The 13,642-nt window shown below is 40.9% G+C and overlaps 1 protein-coding gene across 1 annotated transcript; it reads right to left on the bottom strand.

Annotated features, from left to right (window-relative positions):
• Positions 1–6,577: 6,577 nt before the first annotated feature.
• LeuRS-m (Leucyl-tRNA synthetase, mitochondrial) lies at positions 6,578–9,917 on the bottom strand. The gene is made up of 4 exons (XM_065220590.1): positions 9,734–9,917; positions 7,869–9,666; positions 7,331–7,806; positions 6,578–6,943 (listed from the first exon to the last, which is right to left on the bottom strand). The coding sequence occupies exons 1-4, from the start codon at positions 9,845–9,847 to the stop codon at positions 6,626–6,628; spliced, it is 2,706 nt and encodes a 901-aa protein (XP_065076662.1). The 5' UTR covers positions 9,848–9,917; the 3' UTR covers positions 6,578–6,625.
• Between the last annotated feature and the right edge of the window lie 3,725 nt (positions 9,918–13,642).

Genomic DNA, 13,642 nt, shown 5'->3' with positions numbered 1-13,642 from the left:
AAAAAAATAAAAAGTCACATAACAAAGTTGTAGAGAAAAATAATGTTTTCCTGTGAAAAATGAACAAGATATGTTTTGATTTATTTATGTTATGTAAAAATAAAAATAAATAAAACTTAAAAACTCAAGTACACTCAAAAAATTGCACACTTCATCAACTTGTGTGTTACACTTCATTTTGCACTTATTGTGATGAATCTTATGCTATTAACCATGTATGAAACCAATTGATTCGAATTGTGACACACTTGGATTCTATGTGCCTCACATGGTGATGATATCAATAGCTTTGCACATCACACTTCAATGTTTTACAATATTCTACTTTATCGCCTTCTACTTTACCGACTCTAAAAATGAAGCGACAAATATATAAAAACAAAATGCTGTATCAATTTTCTTACCAATTCTAATACAGAGTGAGGAAAAATTATCCGTGTTTTTTTTCTCTCAGTGTATAGCTCGAATTTGACAGATGCTGAAATGAGCACGCCTCTGTCAATTGAGACCTTGATACATAATAAACAAACGCTTGTAGTTTCGTTTGAATCGGTTCACGTGTATTGCCGTAATGAAGTCCAGTCCACTATGAAGTGCGGTAATTAAACTTTATAAACAAGGAATTCGTCCGGCACGTATCATATCTCATATCATAACTTACATAATATTTATCCGGAATTAATCTTAGGATTAATCGAGATTCTAGACGGTCTATCCGAAAAATGGCGGAATCATTGAAAATCGACCCAAAGTCAGTCAAACTATTCTACGCAAGGATTTAGGATTGCATTCTTAAAAATTTTCGAAGAACCATTACCTAAATGACAGGATGAAAAAGAATCGGTACCAAAAATCCAAGATTTTATTGAAAAATTTCGGCAATGGACTGTTGAGCAATACCTCAACCACCAAAACGATCGCCAGCTATTGCCAAAGGGTTCTTCTAACCGTACGAATGTTGCCGGATCACATCATCGGTTATGGTTTGGCCGGGAATTACGGCTTCCGGTAAAACTCTCTTAATATTTATCGAAAAAGGCGTCAAAATCAACCAAATAGTCTACCAGAAGCTGCTGACGGACACAGTTGCACCGTAGAGGTAACTCTAAGACTAGTAGGTTCCGAAGAAACGCGCTCAACTTTTTGGCTCAGCTCTAGTACTCTCTTCGGTCCCAAGCTAATCGATTCACCCCTCGAAACATAGGAAAAATCAATAACCCCTCATTATTTTACCTGTCAAACTTTCATAGCGAATCAAAACAAACATTGCGTAGTACTAGAATTTCGACTAGAATGGGATACGTTAATCGTTTGCTTGGAACCAATAGGCTAGTCAAGTAGTGAACCAATTTAAAATCGTTAGTTTCGTATTGATTGTTGGTTGCACCATAGAGGTAACTCTAAAACCAGAAGGTCCCGAAGAAACGAGCTCAACTTTTTGGCTCAGCTCTGGTACTCTCTTCGGTCCCAAGCTAATCGATTCACCCCTCGAAACATAGGAAAATCCACTAACCCCTCATTTTATCTGTCAAACTTTCATAGCGAATCAAAACAAATAGTACTAGAATTTTGACTAAAATGGGGTACGTTAAACGATTTGCTTGGGACCAATAGGCTAATCAAGTGGTGAGTCAATTTAAAATCGTTAGTTTCCACCGGTTGCACCTTGGGCACGTACGCAATTCGGTAACAACGATTGGACATTTCAACAGGATTGGGAGCGAAAAAGACGCTGCAGCTTTGTAGCAAACTTTCTCCTAGATATTTGACAAAAGATGAATGACCTTTAAACTCTCCTGATTTAAATCCAATGGACTATTCTTGAGTCCAAAGCCTATACTAAGTCACGCATATCTTTAGATCATCTGAAAGCAAGTTTGACAAAAGTCTGGGATGTAATATCTGTGGAGGAACTAATGTCCATCGTCGATAATTTCCCTAAGAGGTTGAAGGCGTGTGTACGAGTCAAAGGAGCACATTTTGCGAAATTGTTGTGAATATCATAAACTATGTTGGTGTACCTACATTTCCCATAAATATGTTGTAATTCAATACACAAGCAATAAAGTTTAAATCATTAAACAAGGATAATTATTCCTCACCCTGTATGCCATATTTTTCGGCGTGAAGTCTATTTGTCATATTTCTCCGACAATTTCGAATTACCAGACAAAAGTAAATACTTGAAAAAATTGACACAAGTAAAATTTTTCAAATTAAATTTGACAGTTGTTATATGCTAAACCATTTCCGTGACCATTTCTACCGTAAGACGATTCCTCTCATCACTTCTTTGAGATCTAATCAAAGAAAAATGCGCTGATAGTTTGTGTTTTGTCCCGGTATTGACAAAAACTACTGAGTAAAGGGTGTCCACGATGAAATTACCACACACAAAATTGAATCGCAAAATTCGAGTTTTCATCCGATTGCCATCAAATTTTCAGGGATTGAGAAATAACTATTAAACTTCATTTTACCATTTTACTCGTATTTTATTTACAGTCCATACGCAAATGCCCGCACCTTGGCCTTAACCCCGGCCATAAGATTCTGCACAACCTGTGAATCAACCGTTTTTTACATGTAAACCCATACTTTCTTCAGTTCCTCGACTGTCTTCACTACCTTAGGTCGTTTAAGAAGGTGCTGCTTCATAATCGCCCAGTACTTCTCGATGGGGCGGAGCTCCGGAGTGTTGGGAGGGTTGAACATTTTCGGCACGAAATTGACCTTATTGTCCGCATACCACTTCAGCACGTCCTTGGAGTAGTGGCATGAGGCCAAATCCGGCCAGAAGATTGTTGGGACGTTGCGGACCTTCAGGAGAGGAAGCAGCCGCTTCTGGAGGCACTCTTTTATGTACACCTATCCGTTCATCGTGTCCTGGATCACGAAAGGTGCACTCCGCTTCCCGCACGTGCAGATGGCTTGCCAAACCAGGAATTTCTTCGCAAATTCGGACATCTTCTGAGTGCGGACATGCTCCGGAACGCTGAACTTATCCTTGGCCGTGAAAAACAGGTTGCCGGGGATCTGTTTGAAGTCGGCCTTCACATATGTTTCGTCGTCCATGATGCAGCATTCAACTTTCGTCAGCATGTTGAGGTACAACTTCCTGGCACGGGTTTTGGCGGACTTGTTCTGCTTCTCGTCGCGATTAGGGGCCTTTTGTACCTTGAACGTTCGAAACCCAGCCTTAGTTTTGGCCTTCTGGACAAAACTTCGGCTTAGGTGCAGCTTCTTAGCCACATCCCTAGCGGAGGCGTTCGGATTTCGGTTGAAGGCCCCAACTACGCGGTTGTGATTTTTGGTGTTGTACGGAATACTTTTTCCTTCACTTCTGGGCTTCCGATCGGTGGTCAACCGTTCCTCGAACCGCTTAATCACTCGCGACACCGTGGAATTCGCGATTCCCAACGTTTTAGCGATGGAACGATGCGAGAGATCCTTGTTCTCGTGATGAATGCGCAAGATTTTATCACGCACGAGCTGTTCTTTCGACTCCATTTCCGCGAGTTTTGATCACAGGACTTTAAAACTTGCAGGATGTAAATAATGCACTATGAACTAAATCCACCCAAATTTTCATTAAATTCTACCCAACGGTTAAAAAGTTAGAGCAATTTCATAGTGTGGCAATTTCATCGTGGACACCCTTTAATCTTCAAAATTTCGGCGCTACCGAGCATAAGAACTTCTTGAGGTTGACGAACTGATCGAAAATCAGATTCTCGTAGATGCAGACATCTTTATCTTTCAGGAACAGAACAGTTTTCTCGACGTCTTCATACTTAATCGTCGGATTTTGGAAATCAAGCCACCGGAACACCTATAATCCAAATTATTAAGCGTTGTGAATTATTTCATGCTGCTATGCTCATAGCCTCATATTAGAAAGAGATTCCGTCCACTCCTCCAAATACTGTTTAGTTGCTCTGTAGACTTCCTGAGTAACAGCATCGAATTCCAAATATTTTCGGTCCTCGATCCGACAGAGTTGATTTTATGCTTAGAGGTAGGAATTTAGCTTCAAATCTCTTCTCACGAGAACCACGCACTTCATCAATCGTTCGCAGTACCTCTGCTCCCTCTCAAGAAACTTGATTTTTTCACTGAAAAGGGTCATCCGTGAGGGCGTAAAAAGCAAGTAGCATTCACTTAATTCAACGTGGAAAAATTGGTCGATGAGTTTTGGTGGCTGGTCTTGCGATAAAAAATACGATTTCAACGCCGGAAACATTTGCAGAATTCGTGATACTGTGATACTGCAGGTTACGATACTCAATTTCCACGAAATCGCAGAACTCAGCTGTTCTCACAGTGTAGATCGAAAAGCAGTTGTAAATGTTAACGACAAAAGAGTCCATGTCAAAAGTTCCCAACTGATCAAGACCGTGGTGAAGCGTGTTGTGCAGAACGGGAAGAGGGCATCCTAAACCAATAAGGTTGGAATTGAATGTCTGTTGCAGCAAGTGAAAGACGTTCTCCAAAACGTCACCAAAATTCGTATTAGTGTTGTCTCCACTGAAAGCTACTAATTTGTCTTGCAAATTGTGGTTTTTGAATACATGATCAATTATTTCAGTGATCGTTCCAGCTTTCTCATTAGCCAGTTTATGGAGATCCAAAATCCTCACTTGAATGCCCCTTTTTCGATGCATCGAAGTACTGCACAACGATGGAAAATAGCTTTGTTTCCGTGATTGCTCCCGTATGTACTTACACTAATGAAAGGAGTTCCGGAGAGTTTCTTCAAAGTAACGTCGATTGAATGCGGCAAAGGAACTCCAGTGATGATGGCTTCTGCCTTAGTACGAGCGCAGCTAATCTTTCTGGTAGCTTCGGAGCCGTCGAACATCATACGCAACAAAGCGGGCGTACAATCCATCAATTTGAAGCTGTTGTGGTGCATTACCGTGGGAAATGCAAGAGTTTCTTCTGCTGCCCAAATTTTCAGTGCCGCTGGAGTAGACTTTTGCACCACAAAGTTCAGGATGGACTTCGAAGTCGATGCCATCTAAACATTTTTAGAATGCTTGGGTGTTTGGATATGCTTTTTCAAATCCGATTTACCTGAGGAGGTTTATGATTTATTTGAGTACATTATTCCTCACCTCAGAATCAGGACATGTCTTGCTAAATCATGACGGATGGTATCCCTTGCTAAAAAGCATAAAATAACGTACCTTATAATTACAACATACTGGAGATGATTGAGTTCTGCTTTCTCTACACTCTAAAAAATCTTAACGTCCGATTTACGTGAAATATCACGTACCTGTTCTGTATTTAGAAAATCTCAAATGTAACGTGACGTTAGTAACTTTGATATGCATTACACGTCATGTCCACTAAAAATGTTGGTGAAATTGACCGTATAATCACGTTAACAGATTTAGTGTATTTGTGTTTGTGTATTTGGGACTTCGATATTTCCGTGAAACGAGATTTACGTGATTTACAGGTACGCAAAAAAAATCAAAGATGGCGTCACCGAGCATGGTGGAAGAATTCCTCAAAGTTTCAAAATTCCTCAGCGCTTGTTTCAAATGTTGGACGGTAAATAGATTCTATTATATTAATTTAATTAAGGCGAACCAGCCGAAGGCTGAAAGCCTCCCTAATAAAGATAAATTAATTAATTATTAATTTATTTATGATTATATGTAGCCTTTTTCTAGTTTTATAATTTCAGACGGCGACATCAGCATTTTGAGTCTGCAACAATTGTTAATATTTTGTCAGAAATAAAAAAAAAACTCATACACGTTTCTACCTTATAATAATCAATTAGTCAATATTTCACAATTTTATGAGTAGATATAAGTATTAATTTAAACACGTGAAATTTATATCTTCCCGATAAAATTGCATAATATTGGCTGGTTCTATATATACTTCCGGTTATTCTCATTAAAAATTCACATACAAATTACATGAAAAGCATTTAAAACCAAACGGAATGTCACGTAAAAGTTACCAGATGTCCAGTAGTTTTCACCAAAATTTCACGTAAGCAGTACGTGGAAATCAGGTCTTATTTACCTGAATAATCACGTAGATAATTGAAGCTGAATTTTGATCGGTTACGTGCAATTCCGGTAAAAGTTACGTGAAAAATAGGGTGGACGAAAACCACCTATGTTTTCACGTTAATAGGACGTGAAGATTTTTCAGAGTGTACATACAGCTACATATCAATTCCGGAGTGATTTGAGATTTGGGCGTAATTGCATTTGTAAACAAACACGTCAACTGCCGATTTCTCGCGAATGAAAACTCAATTTCGAAAACTAAGATCACTTTGAGGTGAAGGAATTATTCCTCTTTCATTTGGCATAGCTTGTTTAACAGATTGAGGTTTTATTCACGAAAAATCGGCGGTTGACGTGTTTGTTTGCAAAAGCAACTACGCCCAAATTTTAAATCACTCTGGAATAACACCTTCCACCCACTCTTCTTACTGAGAATTCCTTGCAGCAATTATTGTTTCAACCGACAACGTTTATCACTTTCGAAATTATTTTTAATCATCATCAAGCACTACCAAGGGCTTTCGGAAAAGCAAAACAACTGCAACTCGTCAAGCTTTCAATTTTCAATTCAACAACAAAACCCATTATCACTGCTCAACCACTTCCTTTTGTTTCTTCTTTTTCTTCTTATCCTTCTTGGATTTCACTTTCACATCACCTTGCTGCTGTTGCTGCTGCTGCTGCTTCAGCTGTTCCTTGCCCTCTTTGGACAGCTGCTCCAAAGTGATGCTCAAAATGGCATCACAACCGGGATAGAGCACAAAATCGGTACCTCGAACCTTTCGCTGACCTATGTAGCTCAGCACTGCCTCCTGCTGGAAGGCAAGATCCAACGACTGCTGATGCGTCAATTGATTCAGATCCCTGGTTGGAACCTTGAGAATGCAACACTCGAAACCGTTGACCTACAGGGGTAAACGAAGGAAGAGGGAAGGGATATTAGTTTGGCGCGTAGGTATTGAGCATTTTGCACCAAAGCAGGACTCCAGCACTGGAAATAATCCTTCAGGCAAGCTCTATATTAAATTTAAAATGATTTAATTTCATTTTTACTGACCTGAGCGAAAAGTAATGTTGAAGGATTATTTTCAGCGCAGCAGCTGAATTTCGGGCATACATTTCATCAGAGAGAAAGATATTTATACATAGGTACACAAATTCCCTAATGATCTTATCTTTTTGTCATTCTGATCAGGTTATTCAGACTGTTTAGTTTGCTGGTTTTAATCGGTTGGTCAACTGATATTCTAGTCTTTAGGTTCTGATTTAATATCCCCACACCCCTCGCTCACCTTAAATGTCAAATCCAGCGCATAATCCTCATCCGCCGTGGGCCATCGCTGCTCAAACACTCCCCGATCCCATTGGATCTCTTCGGAGCTGGGATTCAGCCGGTGCGGCAGTGCACGAAACTGCTCCCAAAGTTCCGAAGCGAAGTGCGGCGCCATCGGTGCCAGCATAATAATCTGCGCTGCAATCGCTCGCTCATACTGCCGGCCGAATGTAACCACCTCAGGACTGGATCGGCGGATGGCATTCGTCAAGCCTTGCTGTTTGGAAATTCCCACACTCAGTTGGTGGGAAAACTTATAGTTGAATGTAGCGCCAGCGGAAAAGTAATTCCGCGCGTCCCACAGCTTGCGGTCCTGCTGCCGGAATTCTTCCGTGTCCGGTGCGGTTTGACCCGGTTGGATGGCCATCCGCAATAACCGATAATCATGCACGGTCATCCAAATGCGCTTCTGCCAGTTGAGAATGCCGGGGAATGCTGAAACGATGCGAGGGAAATTAGAACGAAGTCTTAATTTCTGAAAATCGCCGTCTACTTACTTGCTTCGGACCAATTCCGGTGCGAGGTGGGTGCCACGTCTCCGAGCAATATAAGTCGCAAGGTATCACAACCATGTTGCTTTAACACATCCAACGGATCCACTCCGTTCAGCTTGGATTTGGACATCTTCTCCCACAGGGCCACTACCGGAGCTCCGGTCGCCTTTTCGATTGCTTTATTTTTCTTTTCATCAACAACTTCGACCTCTGAGGCAGGTAGATATTTGCCACTGCCTTTGAGGCGATAGGAACGACCCATGACCATTCCTTGAACCAGTAGACGTTTGAAGGGTTCCGGTGAAGATACCAGCCCCTTGCTGTGCAGATAGTGGTTCATGAAACGAGCGTAGTACATGTGCAAGACGGCATGCTCCTTGCCACCCACGTACAGATCCACCGGCATCAGCCGGCGAGACAGTTTCGGATTCACAATCTCGGATTGATTCTTCGAATCGAGGAAGCGCAAAAAGTACCACGAACTATCGACAAACGTGTCCATTGTATCCGTTTCCCGTCTTGCGTCCGACGAATAGCACTTTGGACACGTTGTTTTGTGCCATTCCGTGTTTTGTGACAAAGGAATGCCTACCGAGTCCAGAGGCAGCTTGACAGGTAGATCAGAATCAGAAACTGGAACCGTTCCACAATTTTGACAATGAATAATAGGAATGGGCGTTCCCCAGAATCTTTGCCGGGAAATCAACCAATCTCGCAGCTTTGAACTTACAGGGTATCCACCTAGGTTCAATTTAGAAGCTTGATTCAGAACATTTTCACGCAGTTCGTCGGTTGTTTCTTGCGATGAATCACCTAATGGGATTTGGTATTGATTTGCAAGTACGCGATCTTCTTCGACAGAAGCCACTCCCAAATAGCAATCGTTTCCTTCGGGGAAATTTACTTTCTCAGTCACGATTACCGGCAGATTCCGCCCCATTATGGGATTCTCTATCTCTAGACCAAGCTTGCCTTCATTAACTTTGCTACTGTTCAGAAGATTCGAAGGTTGCACAGCTACAAAAACCGCTTCCTTCAGATGTTCCGGATGCTTGGTCCAAATAGGAACCGTCCTATTCTCTCCTGCGACTTTTAGCTCAAAATTGAATCCATCACACTCACCAATCCAATGCTTCTGCAGCTTGATGATATCCTTCCAATCCTCCAGTGTCGGATCAGCCAAACCATCATACAGGGCTTTAGCGAACTTGGTCGTTTTAACGAACCACTGCCTCAGCACCTTCTTTTCCACTTTCGCTCCAGACCGCCACGAGCACCCATTATCGTCCACCTGTTCATCGGCCAGCACCGTTTCATCAACCGGGTCCCAATTGACCTGTGCTTCCTTTTGATAAGCCAACCCGTCTTTGAACAACATCAGAAACAGCTTCTGCGTCCACCGGTAATACTCCGGATCGCACGTGGCAAACTCTCGTTCCCAGTCGAAACTAAACTGCAACATTTCCAGCTGTTCCCTCATCTGGCCAATATTCTGCTGCGTCCATTTGTCCGCTGGAATCTTCCGCTGCATAGCAGCATTTTCTGCTGGTAACCCGAACGCGTCCCATCCCATCGGATGCAGCACGTTGGCACCGTTCAATCGATAAAACCGTGCCATTGCATCGCTGATCGTGTACACTCGAACGTGACCCATGTGCAAGTTTCCCGACGGATACGGGAACATTGCAAGAACGTACCGTTTTGGTTTGCTGCTCGAAGGATCGAATCTGTAATCTCCCAAATTGTTGCGCCATTTTTGCTCAATTTCCAGCTTCATATCCGATGTTAACTCTCGTGTCTCCTTCGAAGAAACAATCAAACGAGTTTAAAAAAAAAATCATCATTCATCACAAAAACTTAGCACTCACCAGTAGATTGCAACCGGCAGTTGTTGAACACATCCGCCGAAGCCATTTTTCACCGCCACCAGCAAGTATTTTCTGCTGCAAAGATTTTATTGCACCCAACTGGATCAGTCTCATTTCGTTTCCGCCGATTTCAACGCGATTTTAAGCGACTTTTATGGAATTATTAATCATTAAACAAACCATTACACCATTACACAACGCGCTCATGAGCACAAAACTGAAACCGAAAAAGACCACTAACAAAACGAACGAAATGTCAGAAGGAAGCGATCATAACAAACGAGAAATGAAAACAAACCTAAAGCGCATGCGCCGCCTTTGCGTGCGCTGGAGGGGGTGTAAGAAGATGAACAAAACAAACAAAAAGCACGTGCTGTTCTGTTTTTGTTTTAGCCGATCAGCTGCTGTTTCATCGAGTGTTTTGTAAACAAAATTTTAGTCGGCGAGATCAGCTGATGTTTACATTGCTGCAGCCCTACTAAAATCGATCCAAAATAGCACGACTACTGGATAAAACACAATTTTAATCAATATTTACCCTATTTAAAGTTGTACAAAATTTAATGATCCCTACACACTGAATTCGGAACTTTAACACAGCAAAAAAAAAAGTTATTGAATATTACATTTAAACTGCTGCACCCAGATCATTCCATCAGTTGTGTGATATTACGTATAAATTACATCTCGGTGGAAGTCTAATCAAATTGCAATATGCATAAGAAATTCCATTGGAAATTTCTTCGCGAGTGTGAACGTTAAATACAATATGATACATTCAAAAAATAAATCAAATTTCCAATGGAAAATATCCATTAGAATTTCACATAACTTTCATGTGATCTCATAATTGGGAATCGCACTACATAAACACATGAACCTTATGTGTGCAATTAAATTTATGTGATTTATCACATAGAATTTATGTGATCATATGAATGTTATGTGAATTTCAGATAAAAATCATTAATTTTGTTATTGGAAAAATATCATGTGCGTTCTCAATGAAAACTATATGAAAACTTTTTTCGGTGTACGTTTACAATACTGAAGGCCCAAGCGCAATGTGGGCGGAAGCGGAATGGAAACGGAAAGTTTGACAGTTGTCACAAATGACATCAAGATGCCTAACCGAAGTCGATTTGGTTCTAACTAGTTTTCAATCCGACAAGTAGGCTTTCTCAGACCGGGCTTTTCCGCTTCCACTGTCATTGCGCTTGGGCCTTGAGGCTTACTCATATCGGACTTTTCCGCTGCCGCTGCCGTTTCGCTTCTGCTGTCATTAAACTTGGGCCACTAAGGGCTGAACACAATAATAGCGGCACAGTGGCATAATTGCAAGCGCAAATTTTTCAATACTCTGAAATCCATTTGACAACCCACATTGAGCGCGTTGTGGCAAAAGCGGCATTGTACTAAAATGCGTTTTATTCAATATTATGGAAAAAACTCGGTGCGGTTGAGCCACCGACAAACCAACATGAAACTTAAACTTAATTTTCGCTCAAAAATCTATAGCAGTCGATTGAAATGTGCAGCGATCCCATCTACATAGATAAAAAATAACTTGTCCAGAATAGATCAGACACGAACCAACTCATACATTTTGCACTCGTGTTCGTGGCTTAGATAAACGTTTTTCGTGGACACGGAGACAGGTGTCGGTAGTGTGCTTTGAGCAGAAATTTCGTCGTAATTTCTATGGTTAGTTTGTCGGTGGATGAGCGGCAACCTGAGAAGTGTTCAATGTTTTCATATGTATTTTTTATGTAATTTTGAATTAATCAGAACCTTCAAGATGTGAACTAAATAATAATAAATAAGTAATCAGAACCATGTTGGCAGCATCCGGACCCCCGGGGAAGTGGTTAGATTCTTCTTGATCGAACACCCTTATGTGAAACCTCAAACTACAGCAGAATTCAAAAATAATACCATTGGTGACAATATAAAGTAATCAGGACCACGGTTGCTGCAACCGGGCATGTTTCCAGGGACGTGAACAGGTTCTTCATGAACCAACACCCGAGCCAACACCCTTATGTGACACGTAAAACTACATCAGAATTCAAAAATATGATCATTGGTGGCCATACTAAGTACTCAATACCACGTTGACCAGATCCGGACATGTTCCGGATACCCCCGGAGAAGTGAAACTTGAACGTACATCCTAATGTTACACATGAGACACCTAAGGACATATTAAGTACTGAAGACCACGCTGGCCAGCCATGTTCTGGCTGCTCCCGGGGAGTTTCATAAATTTTCCGAAACTTTCCTGAGCTCAATGATACGAGATGAACTAGCCAAAGAGCTAAAATATCGCTAATAAAGTCTTTAAATAAATAAGTCAATGGAACTTCTCTGGAGTTCTCAGAACTTAGCTGAAATTCTCTTCAGAACTACTCTGAAGGTCTTCTCAGAACTACTCTGAAACTCTCCACATAACTACTCTTCCGTTCTCCTCAGAACTACTCTGAAGTTCTCTTCAGGTTTGCTCTGAAACTCTCCACAGAAGTTCTCATCAGAACTACTCTGAAGTTCTCCTCAGAATTACTCTGAAGTTCTTCACAGAACTACTCTGAAGTTCTCCTCAGAACTAAGTTCTCATTAGAACTACTCTGAAGTTATCCTAAAAACTACTCTAGATCTTCGTAGAAATTTTCAACATTTTCCTGAAATGTACGAAGTTGTCTGAATATTTTCTTGAAGATCTTTTAACTTTCCCGATAGTTGAGACTTCCCTAAAAATAGTTCGTATGAATAAAAGCGTTTACTTTACTTTTCCCGTAAGAAAAGCACGGGAAAGTAAAGTAAACTCTTTTTATTCATACGGCCCAATATCTTTGCACCCTAGAAGTTCTTTGAACTTTTCAATAAATAAGAGTTCTCTAAAATTCACAGAAATTTTCCTCAGCTCCCACAATTTTCCTGATATATATATAGCTCTCCATATTTTCCCACGGTTCATGGCACTTCTTAGAAAGTGCTTCCAAATTTTTTGTAGGTAATGCAAATTGAGAGATGATCACTGGACTTCGGAGAATTTCAAAGCCCCTTAGATATTTTTACAAGGATTCAGATTGATCAAATCTTCAGAAAGACCTTCTACTGATCCAATATGATGTCTGATCTACTACTTGTTGCTGTGATTCGAGGTCAGATTAAACCGAAACAGACTGATCCACGCTGGCTGAAATAATCAAGATAGTAAAGTAAAATTAATTTTTTTTTTCCTTTGGTTTGTTTTTTCCGTCGATCTTGTTTTCCGTGCTGAGCACCAATGCTACCGACGTGCCAGGAAGGCAGCTCCCACACCTGGACCCTACCTATCGACCCATCAACTCATGAACCGGGGACCAACGGCTTTACTTCCCATCCGAAGGAAGGCGTAATCAGAGATGTTATGTCTCAGAACATCCCGGCGGCGCCGACTGGGATTGAACCCAGGCCTGCTGGGATGAGAAGTAATCACGCTTACCACTACACCACCGGCGCCGTTGTGTAAAATTAATTTGTTTGTCTTGATTTTATTATAAATAATTGTCAAAAGTTCGATTTTAATGTGTCCCGCGAGAAAAATAAGCGTAGCTTTAAGAGATGTTTGCGTTAATTTTGTGTTTGAAGCAGTTTTGATGTTTAGATATAGAAAATTGTCATTAGGGTAACTATGTTATCTGTTGACAAGTAGAAATAAATAAATATACTTAAATATACTTAAAAGCAAATCTCCATTTGCTTGCATTTTGCTAGTTGCGTCCTAATCACAATTTACTCCGGAGTTATTCATTTATTTTGATTAAAAACTTTTCAGCGTACTTAGAAAATCGACGAACCAAGGGTTTGGCAACCCTCTGCCAAAACGATCTGTCATTGTGCTGTCAAATTTTCGGTTTTCTCTTTCCA

This window comes from Ochlerotatus camptorhynchus, unplaced genomic scaffold (assembly GCF_037179485.1).
Source record: "Ochlerotatus camptorhynchus isolate MF236.1 unplaced genomic scaffold, CSIRO-AGI_Acam_v1.1 ptg000130l, whole genome shotgun sequence".
In the NCBI taxonomy this organism is placed as follows: Eukaryota; Metazoa; Arthropoda; class Insecta; order Diptera; family Culicidae; genus Ochlerotatus; species Ochlerotatus camptorhynchus.
Note: the sequence above shows the minus strand (reverse complement) of the source record. Positions and strands in the feature narration are given on the sequence as shown.